General features: G+C 42.4%; 2 protein-coding genes across 2 annotated transcripts in view; one reads left to right on the top strand and one right to left on the bottom strand.

The window, feature by feature from the left end:
- LOC130606589 (dynein axonemal heavy chain 5-like) overlaps nucleotides 1–22,841 on the bottom strand; it is a 459,050-nt gene that overhangs the window by 15,975 nt on the left and 420,234 nt on the right. The gene's annotated exons all lie outside the window — the stretch shown is intronic.
- Nucleotides 21,241–22,841, top strand: part of CTNNAL1 (catenin alpha like 1) — a 54,716-nt gene continuing 53,115 nt past the window's right edge. Inside the window, exon 1 of the mRNA XM_057423091.1 lies at nucleotides 21,241–21,415. Within this exon, the coding sequence (XP_057279074.1) occupies nucleotides 21,290–21,415 (126 nt within the window). The 5' untranslated portion in view covers nucleotides 21,241–21,289. The remainder of the gene's footprint in view (nucleotides 21,416–22,841) is intronic.

Here is a 22,841-nt window from a genome sequence, read left to right as displayed (position 1 = left end):
ATCACATGGCTTAGAGGTACATTCTTCAAAATAGGATTTCACTGATATCTATGAAAGCTCCTCTTATTGCATATTGCAGTCTGTGCTCTGGTTCTGTGTTAAGAGAAGCATGCACTATCCTCACATCAAAATGCAAACGCTTTGGAATAGCACAGAGTCCTGATGATGCCAACATGGGAAAATGTAGAAACTGGAAGTCCTTGGGAGAAAATGAAGAAAGCTGTTTAAGAAAACAAAACAACCAAACAACAAATACTCTGAACAGAAGAATTACTTCCATGGGATTCTTTTCCTTGTAGCAATGAGAGCATTTCTTTGCCAAAGCACTGATCCCAAATGCTCTGGAACCCTCTGGGAACTGCTATGTATGGAATACTGCTAGTTTGTTCCAATAGACAAGGCATGCTGGCTGTCACAGTCATGGATGTGAAATGTATCCTTATACAAATGAAATACAGGCTTAGGAAGCCAGCAAGCAGCCAAGGATAAGAAGACAACGCTGTAAAGCAGATCCCCATAATCTTAGTCCACAGCTTTGCACAGTGACCTGCCATTTTACCTCAGACTAGGCTCCTACACCATCCTGATCCTCACAGCATTGGCATAGGACTCACAGGACAGCCCAGATGCTCAGGACCCAGAACAGTCACAAATCTGAAATAAATCCTCTGAAACAGCACTAGCAATTGAGCAATTTGGAAAGCTATTGCCCCTGTGAGAGCTGCCTTGGTTTGAAGCTAACTTGTCCCTTCTCCTTCCCATGGTACCCCAGATGCAACTTGTATTCCCATTCTTCTCAACAATCTGGCTTCCCAGACAGGTTGGTTTTGCCACTGCCTGTGGCCCACCACAGTTCACTGTACCATCTTAATGACAGGGGACACTGCCTGACTGAGAGTAAGTCGTAATAAGATATGAAAACGTTTCAAATCAAGCTGTCTCACTTCCAGTCAGCCACCCTCAAAATCTCCTAATGAAACAAGTGTGAAATTTTTGGCCTAAATGCTTTTTATTAAGAAAGCAAGTTGTGTACAAATTTTACAATCCCAACCTATATCGAGAAAGAAACGAATCTCTATAAAGGTGTTTCATTATTGGTGGCCTTCTATGATGGGGCTACAGAACTGATGGACAGGGGTAGAGAAGCTGATCTCATCTACCTCGACTTGTGTAAAGCGTTCAACACTGTCCCACACGACATCCTTGTCTCTAAATTGGAGAGACATCAATTTGATGGATGGACCACTCAGTAGATAAAGAACTGGCTGGATGGCTGCACACAGAGAGTTGTGGTCAATGGCTCAGTGTCTGGCTGGAGACCAGTAAGGAGTGGTGTCCCTCAGGGATTGGTGTTGGGACCGGTCTTGTTCAACATCTTCGTCGCTGACATGGACAGTGGGATTGAGTGCACCCTCAGCAAGTTTGCCGATGACACCAAGCTGTGTGGTTCGGTTGATATGCTGGAGGGAAGGAATGCCATCCAGAGGGACCTTGACACGCTTGTGAGGTGGGCTGATGCCAACCTCATGAAGTTTAACCATGACAAGTGCTAGGTCCTACACCTGGGTCGGAGCAATCCCAGGCACAGCTACAGGTTGGGCAGAGAAGAGATTCAGAGCAGCCCTGCGGAGAAGGACTTGGAGGTGCTGGTCGATGAGAAAATGAACATGAGCTGGCTTCAGTGTGCGCTTGCAGACCAGAAAGCCAACTGTATCCCGGGCTGCAACATGACCAGCAGGTCGAAGGAGGTGATCCTGCCCTTCTACTCTGCTCTCATGAGACCTCACCTGGAGTATTGTGTGCAGTTCTGGTATCCTCAACATAAAAAGGACATGGAACTGTTGGGACAAGTCCACAGAAGGGCCACGAGGATGATCAGGGGACTGGAGCACCTCCCATATGAAGACAGGCTGAGAAAGTTGGGGCTGTTCAGCCTGGAGAAGGCTGCGTGGAGATCTCATAGCAGCCTTCCAGTATCTGAAGGGGGGCTATAGGGATGCTGGGGAGGGACTCTTCGTTAGAGACTGTAGTGATAGGACAAGGGGTAATGGGTTCAAACTTAAACAGGGGAAGTTTAGTTTGGATATAAGGAGGAAATTCTTTCCTGTTAGGGTGGTGAGGCACTGGAAGAGGTTGCCCAGGGAGGTTGTGAATGCTCCATCCCTGGCAGTGTTCAAGGCCAGGTTGGACGAGGCCTTGGGTGATATGATTTAGCGTAAGGTGTCCCTGCCCATGGCAGGGGGGTTGGAACTAGATGATCTTAAGGTCCTTTCCAACCCTAACGATTCTATGATTCTACGATTCTATTCTATGGAGTTTAACTGGAAAGTAAACTTGATATTTTCCTTTAATCTCTACTTTCTTTTCCAAAGGATATTCAAAGGAATGACAGTTTATTCTAAAGTGGTGCAAATCCAATAATTTAAAAGTTATCTTTGGAGAATGAATCTTTTGTCAAACTTTAGTGATTTAGAGCAGCTCTGACATAGTTCATATCCACTGTCTATTAATTTTTCTGTTTCTGTTTTTCTGTCATGTATATTACCCAGTGCAGCTGCCAAGTACAGCTGATAGTGTGCTCAGCTTTCATGAATTTTTCCTTTTATGTTCCTGATGAATTTATAAAGCCATTTATAATAAAAATTCACCGTAAGAGAAAAACTTTCAAGATATTTTTATGGAGTATGTCAGAAGATTTACAATTTAAACTGGGAAGCAGTAACTATGAAGTCATTGCCATACCCACGGTACATTTTAGTCATCTGTCTGCAAGATGTGTAAGCTGGAAGAAAAAGGATTCTTTAAAATGCTAAAGGATATTTTCCCCTTTTCAAGAAGCAACAGAACAGGATTCTGAGATTTGTAGACTATCATTGATACCAACTTTCTGTAAAGATACAGCAAGGGAGTATGGTTGAAGGAATTGAGTCATTGTTGCAAAAAAATAAAAGGAATCATAATGCATCGACGGAACTAATGACAATTTCCACAATGCTTGGAAATCCCCTTCCAAACAAATAACAATGGCCCAGAAAGCACTGCCACTAAGCACTTCAGCTAAAAGTCTCATGACAGTTGCGAGGTAGCACAATACAGGAGAAAATAGTCTTATGAAAATAAGTCATGGGCCAGCTAGAGATTTATATGTTTAAAGCATATAAATCTCCAGTCATAATGCTCAAACAGCTGTTGAAGAGCAAAGCACTGATACACTTGCTGACAGTGAAATATCCTGCTCAATGAAGCTGTCCATCTTGTAACAATCTCAGACTCTCAGTGGGTGGGAAACCCAGTCATAACTGGGTTGTTGCCATAGTCTAGCTCTGAGGTGAACAGGCAATGTACGGATATTTACTGGAGGGGATCACCATCATCATTTGATCTGTCCCCAGTCTGATCCAACACATAAACCAACACATAGGAGAGGAGAAAGTTAGATCTCACCTGGGAGGACTCCTAAAGGACTGAGACAGAAGAAGAAGGGAGTGAAGTAGATTCTTTCCTGGGCAAGACACTGAAGGACAGTTATGTTGTGTTTTAAACTACTTTTGGAAAGAGATTGCTATAGGAGAGAACCACAAGGTCTAGGTCTACCTGTAATACTTTTCCCAGTGCTTCAAGTTTGGGGAAAACAGGAAGAGAGGGATGCAATTTGCAGAGATAGAGGTCCAACTTAGAATCACAGAGTATCTTGAGTTGGAAGGGAGCCCTAAGGATCGAGTCCAAATCCCAGAACTTACAGAACTGGGACTAAATGAAGAGATCTGCTAAAGACCTGGATATAATTTGTGTGTCTTGGAAGGCAGGCTGACAGTAAAGTTTGCGCTGCAAAGGACCAGTACCACATCAATAGCTGACCTCATGATGCTTTACTTGACCTTAAAAATTAATTATGGCAGAACTGAGAGCATACCCATCAATTTAATTTGTTCCATCAGTGGGTAGGACAGGAGACCAGTAAACCAGAAATGAAGGTCAGGTTTGGGAGGGCTAGTGTAAAGCCCTGTCCACACTCAGATTCAGCGACCATATTTAATACATTTAAGTGGCAAATACACCTTTTCTAGCACCCTTAACAGAGTAATTGGACTCTGTGAGAACAACGGAAGTTCCATTGTATTGAAATTCACAGAATCACAGAATAATTTGGGTAGGAAGGGACCTTAAAGATCATCCAGTTCCAACCCCCCTGCTGTGGGCAGGGACACCTTCCACTAGACCAGGTTGCTCAAAGCCCCATCCAGACTGGCCTTGAACACTGCCAGGGATGGGGCAGCCACAGCTTTTCTGGACAACCTGTGCCAGCACCTCAGCACCCTCACAGTGAAGAATTTCTTCCTAATATCTAATTTAAATGTACCCTCTTTCAGTTTAAACCCATTCTCCCTTGTCCCATAGCAGGCTGGGCTGTGTCCTGGAGTGGGAGAGGAGGAAACAGGCTGTGCCAGGAAAAAGGGTGGTGCAAACTGTTTCCCCTCTGTAACAAGGAGAATGCCTGACACTGTGAGTCAGAGTTCCAGGGTGGTTTAACTATGCTTCTCCTTTATATAGGTTAAATTGCTTGGTGGAAAGCCAATGGTCTGGGTTTATTTTAGAGAGAAACGGTTAAACCCTTTTGTTAAAAGTGTCTGCCCTGGGTCTCCTTTGGTTAAGGGTGGTAAAGCTTCTTCACTGTATTATGCAAGGATTGGAATGACTCCCCATGAGATCCAACAATACCAGTGTTTGAAGGGTGTTTTTCCACTTAGCACTGTGTTACAACAAAGTGTAGCTGTTATATTAGTCAACTTGCCAATTTGCTTGACAACTAAAACTCCCTGCCACTTGACTCAGCCTTTATGCTTTTTTCGTTGCTGTGATCTGTCCCTGCAGCAATCCTTCAGTTCTGTAATTATGAAGCTTTATTACATGTCATGGAACTGATAACTTCTCCAATTTTTATTTTTTTTTTTTGGCTGGTATAGTTTCTTGCTGTACTAATGGTAGTAGCAGTCAGTGTGAAAGTAAGCCTGAAGCATCCTCAGGCTTTACTATAATGAATATGCCTATTAAGGAGCCATCTACTATACAGGTACTACCTTTGTGTTTTTGTAATGTTTGGCATATTTTGCCCCTATAATCAGAATTAAATTCTAGATTTAAATGATCCCTAGCTGCCTCTCATGTAGTTCTCAGGTTTCTAGCTTCTCTTAAGCAGTATAATATCTTAAGGGATTTACATAAGTGGGGCATACTGAAGAGGAGCTTAGAAACGCTCTCTGGCAGGAATGGAGTAGAAGCAAATGGATGGGCTGCAAGGAAATACACAGCCAAGCCAATGCTGGGTAGAGTGGATGGTGAGATGATGATACCAGTTAAAAACATCATCCACCAATGATTCAGCTTCTACTTGGGCAGCTTCCTAACTGTTCAGAATGCTGTCTGTTCAAAAACCATGAGTTATCACATATGTATCAGCAAAAACACACTGTGAGTCTCATGGTTAGAGCAGGAGATAGAAGAATCCAGGCATCTGTTCCTGACTTAGTTACAGATTTGCTGCAAAAGTCCAAATAAATGGAAGTCTTTATTTTCCTCTAACTCAGTCTGCAAATGAGAGGGGAAAAAAATAAAAATCTGTTTATGTTGTAAAATAGAAGTCTTGTCTATAAGGAATTAAAGGAAAAGCAGATACACTGAAGTTAGTCCCAAATCACTAACTCTTTTTGCTGTAGCTACTAGTAAATTCCTCCCTGTAAGAATGCCAAAACGTATTTAAAGTTCAGTCTCTCCTGGAAGTCTCTTGCTTTTGAGAAGGAGGGGAAAGGAAAGGCACTAGCCACATAAAGGCATTCACTGTGGAACTGCTAATGAGCCTGCACTGTGTTTTATCATTCATCAGTCCTCTTTGTCTCCTTTTCTTCTAACTGCATTCTTGGAACATCTTGCATATGAATTTATAAGACTATTTGTTCTATTGCCACATGCTTAACTGCATAGACCACATTGAAACCTGAGAAATTAATTTGAAGGGGATGGCAACCTGTCATTTTGGTTAAAAACAATTCTAGCTAAAACTGAAAGCTATGTGCTTTTTCACATCAGAATGTAAAAATAAATAAATAAATAGGAAAGCATTACATTGAACTGTGCAAAAATCAAAATGCTGTCAAGCAGAGTTGAACTGGAAGGCATAGGCTGCAGCTTCAATTACAAGTACTCATGAGTTTTACATATTTAAAACATAGAAAAGTCACCTCCCTTTTCTAAAAGTAAATAAAAAAGCATCTTTTGTAACTTGACAATTATAAGCAAACACAGTGCACCTGCACCTGTTGATAAACAGAATTAACATCAGTCAGAAATATTTAGAACTGGAGTAATGTTTTTTATACAAAACCAAGCTGCAAGTCCTAAGCTGTGCCTGGAAGAGATTTATATGGAAATCAGTCCAACACCATCAGTGTAAATAGCCCTTTGCAGGTAAGGTCCCTTCAGAAGGCAGCAGCACCACTCACTTGCTAGAAGTGATGGATGTTCTACTCACCTGATTACCTGAGCAGTGGCAGGGAATGGGAGCCTCACAAGCACAGGTCCTCCAGCCATCCCTTCGCGCCAGTTAATATCCCAGTTGCGCTGGGTAAATTTCATTTCAGGGGAAAAGTGACAAACGTCAGGGAACTAGCCTAAGCACAGAAATTTCATCAGCAGGCTTTCTGTTATTGCAGTGTGCATTACTGGATAACAGGATCCATAAAACTATGGTAAATAAGAAAGAGGTTATCAAAATAATATCATTAAAATGCTGACAAAACAGAGTCTACTTGTTTGATTCATTCAAATTCCCTTGAGATAAATTACATAGAAAATGATTACAGAGAAAATATAGAAAATAATTATAGAGAAGAAATACAGGCTAGACACATTAGTTGATGAAAGAAGAGTTTTTTAAAAGTACACTTAGAAGATATTAATAGGGAAAGCAAGCTTAGAAGCTGTGAGGCTTTATTTCATGATGTAAAGACCTGTTTCTTTAAGAACATAATTCCAATTCCTAACTAGTGTGTGGGATTGGCATTTTTTTATGAAAGGATACAAAATCTGTTGAAAAGAGTATCGGATACGTTTCCCCCAGAAATATTTAAATTAATTTGATGCATCAATTTTATGCATTATTTACTACGCTCATTCACTCGAATGGTACCATCTGTGGTATTTCTGCATAAAATTGATTTCAGTCTCACTATGAAGTATTTGTTGAAAATAAATCTGAGTTTACTTTGGAAAATATTAACTGTAGAAATCTGGTAAAAGCTCTACATTCAACCAAGTAAAAGTTACCAGAGAATTTATAACCAATGATGTTAGCCTAATTTTTGGCTTTTAAATAGCAAACAGCAGAGTGTAAAAAATTAATGAAAACCTTGTTTAATGTTTTCCAGTAAAGCCTGTACTGGGAAAATAAATAAATAAGAAGTTATTATATTCATTGCATTAGGCTGTTATAAATTATATGACAGGCTGTCAGCAAACAATTCTAATGTACTTTATAATCTTCTCTAAGATATCACAGATGTCTGGACCATATTACTGGCACATAAGTAGTTGCTGCTGCACAAGGACACTTCCAATTTCATGTAACTCCTAGTTCAGGTTTTCCTTACCACAACTGATACATAGTTCCCAAGTCTTTCAGATGCAAAGGCATTTTCATGAACTACCAGCTTTGTAACATAGTACTAGATATTGAAACTTAATCTATTATATCTTTATTTTGTTGAACTAAGATGTGTTAAATATCCATATTCATAGAGTATCTGGAAACTTTAAGTTTGTTGCAGAATTCCAGGTTCCTGTTTGAATCTCAGATTGACTCATTCACAGCTTTCTCCATGTATTTAAGTCCTAGTTCAGAATTGGTGATAGCTGTAGGTTCTTTGCTCTGCCTTATACCAGAGCAACAAGTTCCTTGTATATTCAACTTACAGCTTAGCAAAATATGTTAGAGACATTGTTCTAAAAGAAAGCTGTTTTTATTAAACTGCTTTGTCTGCCTGCCTTGTTTGTCCTCTGTGTTTCAGGGCTATGGAACAGAGGTGGCTAAGCCTGTCTCTGCCCAACAGGCTTAGATTTTAAACATGCCTCCAAAAATACTGAACTCTTCCATGAAATAATAATCAAATTAGCTGAAGAATGCCTTCTCGGATTAAATGGCTACAGTGAACTGGTTAGTGCTTAACAGCTGCATGGCTGGATAAGGGTGAAGAGTTCTAATGTTCATGTTGGATCATACTGATATTTTTTGATATAGAAGCATATAACCTAAACTGCATGACTTAGCAGAAAGAAAGGCAGCTATTAACAATAAGACCTTGACCTCTGAAAAAAATTGAAAGGAATGGGCTAAATTTAGCCTTTTCACCCTTGATAATAGTTCCTGGTATTGTCTTCTACCACAGCTGAACTTAATACAGTCTTACTTTCCCATTTAACAAACTCTTCTAAGTTTCCCTTTAATTAACCATTTCAAAATTTTGTCTATATCACTGGAAAAGGATAAAAGTGTACACAGCAACATGTCTCAGCTAGAAATCATTAAAACACCTACTCAGCTTGCTTTTGTTTTTGGAGTAGTATGAGGTCCTGTAGGACAATAATACCATTCACTACTGCTTCTGACCTAGGATGCTCTCCAAGTTTGGGGTCTATAGAAAGTAAAAGGCAGAGGACTGAATACATCAATTCTCCCAGTAGCCACACACAAATAATCCAGAGAAGGGAACACTGACTATGGTTGGATCATCTTTTGGCGCATTCTTAGGATCAAAGAGAAACACTTCAAAAAAAGTTCCCAGAAAATCTGTAACCAGTTCTTCTGAGACAAAACTGCCAAAAGGGAACAAGAGGAAGATATTGTTTGTCTTCCTACTGGGAGCAAATCTACTTCCGCTCTGTTGGAGATTGTCATTGATCTTTGGCTAGAAGAGTCTGTGTCTCTGAAAAGCAGCAGCATAACTGATATTCATTATTAGAAGGTGAAGTCTGTCCCTACAGCTACAGGGGTACTTGATGTTCAGCACTGTTCAGGGTGAGTAGCCATGTCACATAATCACAGAGAGAAGGGAAAGGTTTCCTCTCTTCTCTTCTCTTCTCTTCTCTTCTCTTCTCTTCTCTTCTCTTCTCTTCTCTTCTCTTCTCTTCTCTTCTCTTCTCTTCTCTTCTCTTCTCTCCCCAGTTTGCATCCATCTCGTTAGAAAGGGAATAAATACAGAAAAGAGGAGTAAATAGGGATGAAATGTCTCTCATTATCAACCCTAGAAGCAAAATACAAAAGCAGAGTCATGACAACTATAAATATTGAAAGGTTCTGTAGGTGCATGTTCCCTGTGCTTAATTCCTTCTAGCATCTTTCCGCATTAGCCTGAGAAAACATGAAAGTGTCCATAGGGCTGAACAGAGGATACCTTAGCAAGTGAGAAAAGTTACCAGGTGGTAGGAAACCAGAATACATCAGTCTCTGAAGAACAGTTTGAGATTACTAGAAGATAAGCTCTAGGAAGGGGGGGATTCACAAAAGTGCTCTTTACTGGCCTGTACTTGACCCAGAGGATCATCAGAAGATGACAGCTGACTTCCGTGGGAATAATTTTAGTGTCTGGGTGTCTGAAGAGGTCTGACTCTTACTAAAGAATTTCCTTCAGTGGAATTCTAATGGGAGAAGTGTAAGGTACCAAAATAGTTTGTTGGATTTTATTTTCTTTGCTAGAGGATTGCAACCAAGTATAGCAGAACCAACTATAAGCAGGTTTGCTGTATTAAAATGAGGAATATGCCAATCCAGTGACCCTAATCATATAAATATTTTGCTTTGTAAAAGCTGAGTAAAAAAAACCTCCTAAGGGATAACAAACTCAAGATGTAAATGAGGAGGATGTTAACTGGAAAGGAGTAGTGATAAGAGAAATAAAAGTAACAGTCTAATACAAAATGCATGGTTATAGTACAATTTCATCATGCACATCAAGTCTATTGGCATCAGCCTATATAAACAAAATTCCTGTTTGAAGACAGGAACTCATGAATTTTATAAAGTGCCCTTGAGATGGTGAACTTTCTCTAAAACTTGTATTCATATATGACATTTTAAAGAAAGTTTGAAGGGAAAGGACCAAAATGACTTCAAAAGAAGTCAAAAGTATTTATTCACTTTCATTAGGAAGGTGTGTGGGGGGAAGCATCTGAAAGTATCTTCAGATATTAAAAAGAACATTAGGAGTGAAGAAAGAAATATTTATGCTTATACCCTTTAGTGGACTCTAGCGCCATTTTGGGGGGATGAAAGGCAAACTGGCAGGAACATTGCAAAACATAATATGAGCTGCTCCAGATCATACTTTTCAATCCCAACTAGATTTTGAAATAGAAAGGATATTAAATCATAAGTACATTAGTAAAATGTAAAGACTGAAAACTTCCTATTGAATCTATTAATTTTTCCTCAATTTAGGTAAGAACTAATTGTAGAGAATGCAGCAGTTTCTGCTTTGTATCAGGATGAAGACAAAGCTTGTCTGAGATGCCTTTAAAAAAAGAGACACTACCCTGAAACTTCCACAGCTCAGCATGCATATGGGAATTGGGAATTCAGTTTCAAGACGTGGTCTAAAAATGACCAGAGATTTAAATCAGGTTCAGTAGGCTTCTAAGTGACCTGGACACCACGCTACACTGATCAATGTGGATTTTCACTTTCTGTCTTGTCTCTGCCATGCCCAATTAAAACAAAACATACGAATCCTAATTGCCACCTTTCAAAGTCAAGGACAAGCCCGGCTAGAGCTAAAAGAATATTATCATCTGCTGTATTCCCTCAGCACCTTGGTCATAACTTTTGAGAGAGACAGAGAAGTAGATAAAATACAGTTGTTGAACAGTTCCTCTGGGAAGGGCTGAGATTCCCTACCCAATGCGTATCAGTATTTTAGCATGAGAGGTAGAGTAGGGAGCAATTCCATCAGGATGTAAGCATTAATACGTATTACTCTGTGATATTTTAAATTTAAAAAATATAAAAACAGTGACACCTTTCTAATTATGCTGCTCTGCTAAGATACACAGTATTGTAAGAAGTCAAAATGGGTACATATATATAGGTATAGACGTGATATGAGGTCCTGAGAATCCTGAAGCCACTCGTAAGTTGAATAGCTAACAAGAAGCTCAAAACTGAGAACACAAATTGCCTCCTATCACTTGGTTTATCTTGCCTTCAGAGAAGCAGGATTTTTGCCATTTATTTATAAATAAACAGGGTCAAAGAAAACCCTGCTTTCAAAACTTTTGCCTATTAGGACCCGTCTACATTATGGTATTTTGCAGAAATGATTGATATTGCACTGGTAACTCAGTGCAAATGTCAAGTTCTAAGTGAGTCTTTTAGTATGTCGAACATGACTGAAAAGGAGAGGTTTTTAGATTTCCAGTTACTTACATTATGTTTTCTAGAACATTTTATACTTAGTATTAAACTCACTGAATGTACTTATTACAAAAATCCTTGTGTTCCCTTGGCAATAGCTTGCTGCTTCCCTTTCCATTTCAGCTGCACTTACAATTTTCTGCTCCAATTCTGATACTCCAGCATGTACTCTCCTGCTGCCAGAAACAGAATTGAATCTTACCAGCTGCCTGTAAGGGTTTATACTAATGATTTCTCCAAACAGTACATTAGTCTAATTTAGCAACAATGCACCGTCTATCTTTTAGCATTAAAAGTATTTTGTTAGTAATGCATATTAATGTCTTTGTTGTGTTTAAGTTGGTGTGTTGACTGAGAAACTATGACCCACGTTTTAAAAAGAACATATATTAAACCAAAGTAATTTTTAGTACCTTTTTAATAGGCAATTTTAAGTAATGCAATGACCACAAATCTAGAAGCTGACCTTTCATTTATTTTTTTTTAAAAGATCAAGGTTAATTTAACAATGTCACATGAATAAAATTCCTTAACAAGTGTCAACAGTACAGAGGTCTGGGAGGTATGAAAGACACAGTGTCCTTGGATATCCCCAGTTTCTTTCCTTCACAAGGTACGGGGAAAGAAAAAAGGAAAACAGAGCAACTGGGATAACTGATATGCGGTAAAACATACTCTTGGATGTTGCAAAGAATTATGCATGACAGCAGTCAAAATAGAACCCATGTGCATTAGTATCTATGTATTTTTTTTGTACGATCTCATTAGCATCACGAACTGCAGACCAATGGGCTTTTGATAGCCAGCCAGCTCATGCATGTTGCAATTTTCCTCCTCTCATGTAGTTCCCAGTACTTTCCTTGCATATCTGTGCAAACTAACACAGTATCCGTGAATACTTTTAAATTGTTAACATCTATGAACAGTATATTTAAAAACAATAGGCAGACAATTCAAGCTTTTCAAGGAATGTGGCATTTATTGCATGACTAAGCTAGTAAATGCATATTTGAAAAGAAAATAGCTTCTAATCTAAGTATTCATTCGCTGATGAATTAAAATCACCAAGTTATCCAGCACAATTCAAAATGAAAAAGCTGACATATCATTTATTGTAAAGGCCACAGCTATAATAGGAACGTCATTGTTTCCCTTTCTGCTGCTCCCACACATTCTTTTTAAACTTGATTATTTGTCACCCTGTTAGGGACTACTTATGGTAATGAAATCCTTTTGTCAGTGATATAACTGGAACCTTTTGCTGCATTTTCCCTTCCTACGTAAGTTACGATTGCAGTTACAAACACTGTGGAGGTTTCTTCTGAATCATACAATTGCAGATTGTTCGAAGGAGACACACGTTCCTGGCTGTTGCTAGGTGGCAAATGCTCTTAAAGTTTTTGCAGGCTAGAGATTTCTTCAAACCTTTAATCCTCCATATTTATTTTATAACCCACAGGAATGATTAGAAAAAAAAGGACAAACCCAAACCATTCAGTGCTAGGATGATAGAAGATGTGAAAGAGATAACACATTTGTGTTACTGGTCTGGAGACCAGTAACGAGTGGTGTCCCTCAGGGATCGGTGGTGGGACCGGTCTTGTTTAACATCTTCATCCCTGACATGGACAGTGGGATTGAGTGCACCCTCAGCAAGTTTGCCGATGACACCAAGCTGTGTGGTTCAGTTGATATGCTGGAGGGAAGGAATGCCATCCAGAGGGACCTTGACACGCTTGTGAGGTGGGCTGATGCCAGCCTCATGAGGTTTAAGCATGGCAAGTGCAAGGTCCTACACCTGGGTTGGAGCAATCCCAGGCACAGCTACAGGTTGGGCAGAGAAGAGATTCAGAGCAGCCCTGCGGAGAAGGACTTCGGGGTGTTGGTTGATGAGAAAATGAACATGAACCAGCAGTGTGTGCTCGCAGCCCAGAAAGCCAACCGTATCCTGGGCTGCATCAAAAGGAGCGTGACCAGCAGGTAGAAGGAGGTGATCCTGCCCTTCTACTCTGCTCTTATGAGACCTCACCTGGAGTATTGTGTGCAGTTCTGGTGTCCTCAACATAAAAAGGACATGGAACTGTTGGAACAAGTCCAGAGAAGGGCCACGAGGATGATCAGGGGACTGGAGCACCTCCCGTATGAAGACAGGCTGAGGAAGTTGGGGCTGTTCAGCCTGGAGAAGAGAAGGCTGCATGGAGACCTCATAGCAGCCTTCCAGTATCTGAAGGGGGCCTCTAGGGATGCTGGGGAGGGACTCTTCATTAGGGACTGTAGTGACAGAACAAGGGGTAACAGATTAAAACTTAAACAGGGGAAGTTTAGATTGGATATAAGGAGGAAATTCTTTCCTGTTAGGGTGGTGAGGCACTGGAATAGGTTGCCCAGGGAGGTTGTGAATGCTCCATCCCTGGCAGTGTTCAAGGCCAGGTTGGACGAGGCCTTGGGTGATATGATTTAGCGTAAGGTGTCCCTGACCACGGCAGGGGGGCTGGAACTAGATGATCTTAAGGTCCTTTCCAACCCTAACGATTCTATGATTCTATGATTTGGAGTCAAAGTTAATCCCATCCCTAACTACAGGTCAGTTCAAGACTTTCATGAGGTATGATTATTGTGTATCTGCATGTTGTGAGGCTGCTCATGCCTTCTTTAAAAACTAGTGTGTCAGCTCCTGTTTAGAACAGGGTCCTTGCTGTAATAAGTAAGCCTCAGCCAGAGTCCTCTGAAAACTATACATGTATGAAAGAAGAACTTCACAGACTGCAAGGAAAATAAGCCCGAATTATTGCTTAGCATCTAGGAACTAATCATCTAGTTGATTTTGCCTGATAACTTGCAGCAGCACTGTTCTGAAGAGTATATTGATGCATTGATAAATCTATATAGTGTTAGTCTGAAGGTCCTGTAAGCTACCATTTCTAGGTAATGGTTTTATAAAACTGCACATTAATTCCTATTAACAGTTCAGGATGAAACTGTATTTTTTTAGTTGTCTCTTCTGAAATAAGACCAAATTCACAGCTAAAGCTAAACTGATGAAACTTTTCACCTTCAAAAGCTGTCACGCCAATGTCAGTGTTAGACTCATGTCCCTATACCGCTAACATTTATTAAAGGACAGCACAAGGAAATGCTAAATAAAGCAAAAAATACCAGGCTTGATTACAGAACAGCTTCAGCTTCTCCTTTTACATCACACCTGTGTAAAAGTCACAGTTCTCTGCCTATCACATAGACAAGACCCTGTGTAGTTCCTGCAGCTGGAGAACACCAAAATCTCTGACTAGCACAATACTTGTTTCCTCCTATGTCTCCCTGAGTCTGTCCCTTATTCTCACACGAGTTACTGTGCTTTCCTTCAGCCTGCCCTTTTCTCATTTATTCCTACTCCTTACATTTGGCCCCTATGCCAGGCTCTCAAAACATAGTCCCGCTCAATGTATGTGAAGGGTTCAGAAAATTTACTTGTTAGTCTACAAATAAATTCTCCAAAATGTATGAAAAAAAGAATAAAAAATTCAGGAATCTTTTCTCCAGCTAAATTTAGGAAAACTGTACAAAGACTACAAAGGCATTTCTCTGACTGTCTCATTGCATTTACATGCATGTCATTAAATTTCACCTTTGTGAGCCAGCCTGGATTTTCTCAGCGAAAATATGGCAGGAATTATTCAGGTTTTTGCCCTGACTTTTTTTTTTTTTTAGGGCAAAGCTATGTCATTTCTTCAGAAAAGTGGAAGAATGAATCATTCTGAGACAACACCTGCCAGAGAATCACTCCAAAGTTTTGAAGTTCAGCACATTCACATACAACCAAAAGCACGGGTCTTATGATGGAAAGTCTTGGGCAACTCTAGCAATATCCATTGGTTGAGATATATTCTTACCAATAAATCTCATATTATCGTTAAAAAAGTAAAATATCACAGGATTGAAAATTACTCCCTTGCTCTTCCCTATCTCAGACATGTTTCTGCTACAGGTTTAGGTGGCTTGGATACAAAACATCAGTGAAAAGGTACGATGCACAGGAAATGTATGCTTCATGTCTGTACTCTCAAAATTAAGCTACTCATTACAGAAGTCTCTTGATGGTGCTAGGATTTATGAAGCACACTGGCTCCTTACACTTCTTGGAGACCTGCCATGGGTAACTGTACTTTTACATGGTCTGTAAAAGAGGCAGTCAAGCCACAATGGGTTATTAATAGCTGATGATGCAAACAGGGTCCCTCATTTTCTTTGTGACTGTCATAGGGAACAGAAGTGTTTTGGACAGGTACCACATTTGGTAACATGGCCAAATAGCTGTTATTTGCTGAGGATTTTGACAACTACCACCTTGCAAACTCAAAGGGAGCCACTGCTGAAATCACCCTCCGGCTGTAGTCAGATACAGCCTGTGGGATACAGGATGCCTCTATCACACAGGCATCCTGGCTAAAAACATTCAGAATAAAAAAGAACACTAATAGTAGTCCTTTGGATATGTCTATGCGTTATTTTTACATCCCACTTCTTCCTCTTCATTGTTCCTGTAATAACTGTTGCAATCTCATTAGATATTAGGGAAAAAATCTTCACTATGAGGGTGGTGAGGCACTGGCACAGGCTTCCCAGAGAACCTGTGGCTGCCCCATCCCTGGCAGTGTTCAAGGCCAGGTTGGACAGGGCTTGGAGAACCTGATCTAGTGGAAGGTGTCCCTGCTTGTGGCGGGTGGGGTGGTGGAACTAGGTAAGCTTTAACGTCCCTTTCAACTCAAAACTGTCTATGATTCTGTGACCGTGAAACTAGTAATTAAAAAAATGACAAAAATATATAGTCACAGTCTAATACAATGCTATCTATGTAAACAAGGTAACGTTATCTTTGAAAAGTGAAGCGTTTTACTATGGGTTACGAAGTAAACATATAAGATTGTTTGGTTTTATGAAGAAGTGTAACGTACTTTGGAGTTAATAACCACTAGTAATCAGGATTTGATATTTCAAGCAATGCTTGCCTTCCATCTTTTGACATTTCTCAAAACCTTAACATTTTTAGTTATCTTTAAAATTACTGATTTTACAAATTGCCTACAAAACATCCTCACTGAAACAAAAGAAAAAATATGATTTTGCAAAGTTTTAGAGAAAACTGGAGGTAAACAGGGGAAAAGTTTAATCTTAACAGTGGATTTCTAAATTTTGCCTGGAAAGATGATTGATGCACTTTCCCCTCCCACACTGCTCTAACTGTAATCTCACCTGGAGGGAAGAGAAGGAGCAATCTGACACTCAGCCCACTCAGCTCTGCTTTCCAGACTGCAGCTGGTAAATAAAAAAGCAACAGAGGCACTGCTTCTTCTCACCCCTGGATATTTGGGATGCTCTCTATGGGAGGATAAAGAGTGATTACCTGCTCTTGGAATTCATCCTCAAAATGTTATTAATTTAGAGAATTCCTATGTTTTATCTGATTCATTGCAAGCATGCATAGAAAAGTGCTCATTATCAAAACTTACTGAAAAGTCCCCTTATCCCATCAGCTGGCTTTTACCACTGTTTCGTTGCTCTCCCTGCAGTTCCTGTCTCCTAGACCTGGCTTTTTGTGGCCAGAAACTGATAAGCTCCTCTTCACAGCACAGAAGTTCAAACCCATCTTGACTGCTTAAATGGCATCTGCTTTGCCACATGCGCCTCAACAGCACACACGCAGCAACTATAACCTGTTTCCAAAGGGTTAGACACAAGGTTTCTTCCCATAGAAAAGGTTTCTGTCCTCATCACTGACCTTATACCAGTCAATATGACCAGACTAGCAAAAACATTATTTAATCTGCTTAAGTGTTACCCATCTTGTTTTGCTTTGAACAGATCAGGGAACACACACATCTTAGCTGGAAGGTATGAGCAGGTGCTAGCTGGTCCATCAAACTGAGACTGTCTGACAGCTTCCTCAGACAAGCCATGGTGTCGGTAGAATAAGATATACTTACTCATCACTACATTTCATATCATTCCCATCAAAGCTAAGAAGCCAGCATCAATGGTCAGACCCCTAACTACACATAAAAGCTCAAAACATCCTTCTCAGGGTGACTGTGGGGGTTGTACCTTAGAAAAAAGTCACAGTAATGTTTTCTCCTGCGAAAGGTGCTTAATATATGGAAGACAAAGATGAAGAGTCAGATGAGGCAAAAATGGCTTACTGTCTCTGTGGGAACCTGTCACCAGTCACAGAACCCAAGGCTGTGGAGAGATCCTGGGCAGAGGAGCAGAAGGTGTCACATTCTTGAGTGAAGTCTAGAAACAATAGGAGGAGGAACAGATTGACAGGTTCATAATGCTACAAGGATATGTCACTTCCTTCCCCTTGACCACTGACAAAGTTATGAAGTTAGAAATATAATCCATTAAGTATTACTCTTGTCCTCTATACTTCAAATATTTTTCAGATGCAAGGCAGAGCTAAACAGTATCACTCTCTGTATAGGTTTAGTCTATATATAGATACTGCCATGGCCAGTGGTCCTAACATCCTATAGGCATGAGGGGCATTATTTTTGAGGTGATGGGATATTGCTTTTCCAAATCCACCACTTGGGCTGAAAGTGATTGTATGCAAAATATCCTAGTGCTGTGCATTGAACATTTAAGGTGCTCCCCCAGAAGTATGTGTTGGCATGCCAAAGGTGTGGTTGCAATCTATTGCACAGGCTTACTCAAATTATCTTAATATAGTTAAGAAGCACAATTAAGCTCCAGGCTATCATGTTTGAAGATCTCCTCAAGGCGTCTTCAAAGGTGTTAGTCTGCAGCATACATGTGTTAAATTACAACCATCGCAACATGCATTTTATTTGCCCAGCACAGGACACAGAAGCATAGCATGTGGTTTCCATGTTTAAACTGGAAGCACCTGAACAGAAAAAGTGGGAGAAATAGGCAGTGTTGTCACTAGCACCACCCACTAATGCTGCTTCTCTAGTGAAAACAAAATGAAAGCCGGAAAAGAGAGTGGTAAATTGGGAATAGGACTTCTTCTGTCTGTGGCAAGGCACTGCAAAGTTCCCACCAGTTGTCCCATCTGTGTAGAAAATTATTTTTAAACTGCTATTTTTGCTATCGTATTTTATAAAAAACTTGTTTTCTTTTAAAATGTGAAGTTAAAATCTTTAAAATTCATTATTAACCTCTGATATTAACTCTGCTTTCAGTCAGAAAATGTCATCCCTGGGAAGTCTGATCCGTTTTTTCACTGAAGACAGGCAGCTGCCTCTGAAATTAGGTGGCACAGACTTGGCTGACCACATCAAATTATAAACTACATCTGCATCCAAGTGTGCATGTGCTTCTAGTTCATTTCTCATGCAAATTATAGTTTCATATCTGTAGATGTTGATGACGCAGATAACAGAGATTATGGTAACGTTCATAAAATAGTCAACGAGTGGGAATTAATGATTCTAAGAGAAGAAACAACCTCAAGTACAAGGGGGAAGAGGGCAAAAGAACGCTATTCTCTCTCTCTGGTATTACTGACACTTTGCCTGGTGTACCCTTTAGCTGACAAGATTCACAAGTCTCCTGAACCAGTGTACAGCCCTGGAGAGGCTGCAACTACACCTGACCTGGGTACTTTACCGAAACCAAGAGAACAACAGCTGCTGACACAGGCTTAGAATCTAGGTATTGAGAAGGGAAAACAAATGACCTGAGAAAGAATGAAAGATGATGTAAGAAAATAAAAAATTTAGGTGAAAAAAACCCAAGAAATCTCAAGTGAGCTCTAAACCACTTTGATCAAGCATGGCTGGCATTTATTTTGAGTCTACACCAACATTTAGATGTTTTTGCACCATGGCAGATTTGAGCCTTCAGTTCTTTCCTGTAACACTTGATGTTATGTAAGATGTCATTTTAGAAAATATGAGACCACGTTGGAAACCAATTTCCTGAAGAGCTAGAAATAGGATTGTATCATTACCTTGGGTTAGACTTGCAGTTCTGGCAGTCTTCTTTTTTAATAAATATGGATACCTCCATAGGACTCCAAAGGATGACAAATGCTGTCCTTTATCTTATGTCTAGGTTTCAAAATTGTGCAAAAGATTCTTCGTGCAGAAGAGGTCAGAAGTCCTTGATCTAACAACATCAGAAAGCCAAGGACAACTTTGCAGTGCTGTGTTGTCTGAGAGCTGAGCAGTCAAACACAAATTGACAGTTCTTACCAGGACACCGAAGAGTTGTGTCAGGGAGAACAAGTCTGATGAGGAGCGGCTGAGGGAGCTGGGGGTATTTAGTGTGGAGAACAGAAGGCTCAGGGGGAACCTCATCGCTCTCTACAACTTCCTGAAAGGAGGTTGTGTTGAGGTGGGGGTCAGTCTCTTCTCCCAAGTAACAAGCGATGGGACAAGAGTAAACAGCCTCAAGCTGTGCCAAAGGAGGTTTAGACTGGGTATTAGAAAAAATGTCTTCACCAAAAGGGTGCTCAGGCATTGGAACAGGCTGCCCCGGAAAGCGGTGAAATTACCATCCCTGGGAGTGTTCAAAAACTGTGTAATGAGGCCCCCAGTGACATGGCTTAGCGGTGGCCTTGGCAGTCCTGGGGTAGTGATTGGACTTGATGATCTTAAAGGTCATTTTCAATCTAGTTGATTCTATGATCTGTTGTTTACTAGCCCAGACCCCACATTGGGCTTGTTGGGTCACGCACAGTGCCACACCGAGTTAACCCACTTCTGGGCTGGTGCTGCTTTGCACCTCAGCAGCTTGGACCACAGCCAAGGAGACTTCTGTTCTGTTTCCACAGTCTTATGTAGACAAGCCTGTAGATGAATCAGAGATACGGAACACATGCAGCTTAATTAGACCAGTAAGCATTCCTGTCTTGATACTTTTCAAATGCAGGGTACAAAGTAATGTGAAGTGGGTTTAGTCCATTTTAAACCAGAAACAAACAAAAAACACCCCCGAAAGGAAAACTTAAAAAGAAATCCTGCCAACCCCCCACTTTTATTCCTCTGAAGTTACTTTTGCCGCCTTCTTCCCAGATCAGTATATGCTTTAGCACCAAGGATACACAGAGCTCCTGTTCCCCGAAAGCGGCCCGTGCCGCTTTCAACCGGCCGCTGAAAGGCAGAAACCCTTTCCTTCCCTTCGGTAGGCGGCTGCTAGGAGAAAGGCTGATGGAGTTCAGCTTAGGAAGCCCACCACTCCTCCCAGAGGCTGCAAGTACGCGAACAGAGGGGGTGTTTGACCGCCTCTCGCAGAGTGCACGGCTCCCTGGCCCGCCTTCTCATACACCGCACCAGAGTCCCGACTTCGCGGCGGGACGTGGTGCCGGGTACGAGCCCTGACTCCTACACCTGGGGGCCACCCGAACCCGTCAGCCACCGCGCAGCCTGGATGCCCCACTCGGGCAGAGACCTTCCCGGCGGGCAAACTCCCGGTGGGAGCCATGGTGGAAGGGAGCAGCCCCAGTTTCCGCCCCGCTCTTTCCCCGGGGTGATAGAAAGCAAGACGGGCGAGGGGTGCCCGCTAGAGAAAGCGGGGTAAAGCGGCGCTGCCGCTTTAAATCGCGTCCCGAGGGGCGTGGAAGGGGCCGCGATAGGCCGGGGGGGGGGGGAGCTGAACGCGCGCGCGCGGCGTCGCCGGGCGCCCCGGCAAAGGCAGCGGTGCCCCGGAGGGCGGGGGAGGGGCGCGGCGGGGGGCGGCGCCGGGTGGGCCGGGCCGGAGCGGAGCCGAAGGGCTGTCGGCGGGAGCGGAGTGAGGTTGTTCGGGAGGGAGCACGGAGGGTGGTGGCGGTGATCGCGGTGGCGGGGGTCCCGGCGTGGCTCCGCCGCTATGGCCACGTCCCCGTGCAGCAGCAGCGGCGTCTCCTCGTCGTCCTCGTCGGGGCTAGGCGCGGACGCGGGGCTGGAGATCCGCACGCGCTCCGTGGAGCAGACGCTGGTGCCGTTGGTGTCGCAGGTAGGAACGCCGCCGCGCGAGCCCCATCCCCCTTCCCCAATCCCACCCTCCGATTCCCGCTCCCCATCTCAGGGGGCTGCCTCTCCATTTTCCCGCCCGGGACGGAGCTCAGCCGCCGCCGAGCCGAAGTTTGCGCTCTCGGGTCGCGGCGCTTCGTACCCCGCATCTTGCGGGGCAGCAGCGGCATCTCTCAGCCGCGCCCCTTCCCTCTCTCTCTCCCTCGCGTCCCGGGCCCTCAGTGCCCGTGCCGGCGCCGGCGGAGATGCTGCCCGCACTTTCCTCCTCGGGAAAGGCTCCGGCGTTCCCCGCAAGGTCGCGGTGCCGTTGCGTAATGGCCCCGCCGGGAAGGCGCTGCGGTGCCGTCGGCGCGCTGAGCCCCGCGGTGCCCCCCGCGGGAGGGAGGCGAGGGGCCGGGGGCCGCGCCGCGGCAGTTCCCGTTGCCCGGGCCGCTCCGGTCTCTTGCCCGGTGGTTTTCCGTTCGGGAGCGTTCGCCTTTCCCCGCAGCTTGGCGCTAGGGGTGCGGGGGGCGGCCGGAGCGCAGGGGGGTGGCGGAGCTTTGTGTTTTCGCGGTCTGGTCAGAGCGGTGCAGTGATTGGAGGTCCTGCCGCACCCGAGGGGAGCACCTGGGTTTGAGAAGTCGAATAACGTGCCGAGTGTGTCTCGGTGACCCCTCAGCATGCATCACAAAGTGCGAAATGAGTTTAAAAAAGAGAAAACAGGCTTTCAGGTTTGCTAAGTAGTTATGTGCCAACTACTTCGGTGTTGGTGTTTTTTTTTTCTTTTGTTTTAACTTTTCTTCTTTCCCCCCTCCCCCATTTTCTTTAGATTTTTAGTTTCAAAGTTGGCATTTTATATACCCAGTGTAATGTTCCTTTCTTGCCAAATAATGCATGTAAACAGCGCAGTGTTTGCTGTATAGCGGCTTTTGTACTTTGAACACAAGATTATTAAACTTAGCAAGTCAAAACCTATCTGTTCAAAATCTTTTTATAAAAAATGTGTAACAGCTCTACAAAAATAACTAGTCCTGGTGAGGTCAAGTTATGTTTATACCATCGTAGCCCATCTGGAAACAAACCGTTGTAAGCCTTGTTTTGCATTTGTACAGCTGGGCTGCAGGAAGGGTTTGTGATGGATAATTTTGTTTCTGTACTTACGGTAATTTGTCTTTCTCTGTTTGGAGAAGGCAGTTCGAAGAAGCCTATAGAAGGGATTAAACCACATGTTCCAAGGCAAAGTAAAATTGAAGTTCAATGAATTTTCTGTTTCTGAAACAATGGAGAGGGATAAAATTCAGAGACTGCTTTTCAGAAGCATGAGAACAAACAGAAGCTCCAATTGCACAGGCTGAATTTAATTGCACGTGTTGAATCCTTATGCGTAACAGATTTCTGTGGACGTGTGCATGTTCTTATCCCCCTGGAAT

This window comes from Pezoporus wallicus, unplaced genomic scaffold (assembly GCF_028554395.1).
Source record: "Pezoporus wallicus isolate ANWC-B61680 ecotype Strahan unplaced genomic scaffold, APGP_CSIRO_Pwel_v1 contig_749, whole genome shotgun sequence".
Classification (NCBI taxonomy): domain Eukaryota; kingdom Metazoa; phylum Chordata; class Aves; order Psittaciformes; family Psittacidae; genus Pezoporus; species Pezoporus wallicus.
Note: the sequence above shows the minus strand (reverse complement) of the source record. Positions and strands in the feature narration are given on the sequence as shown.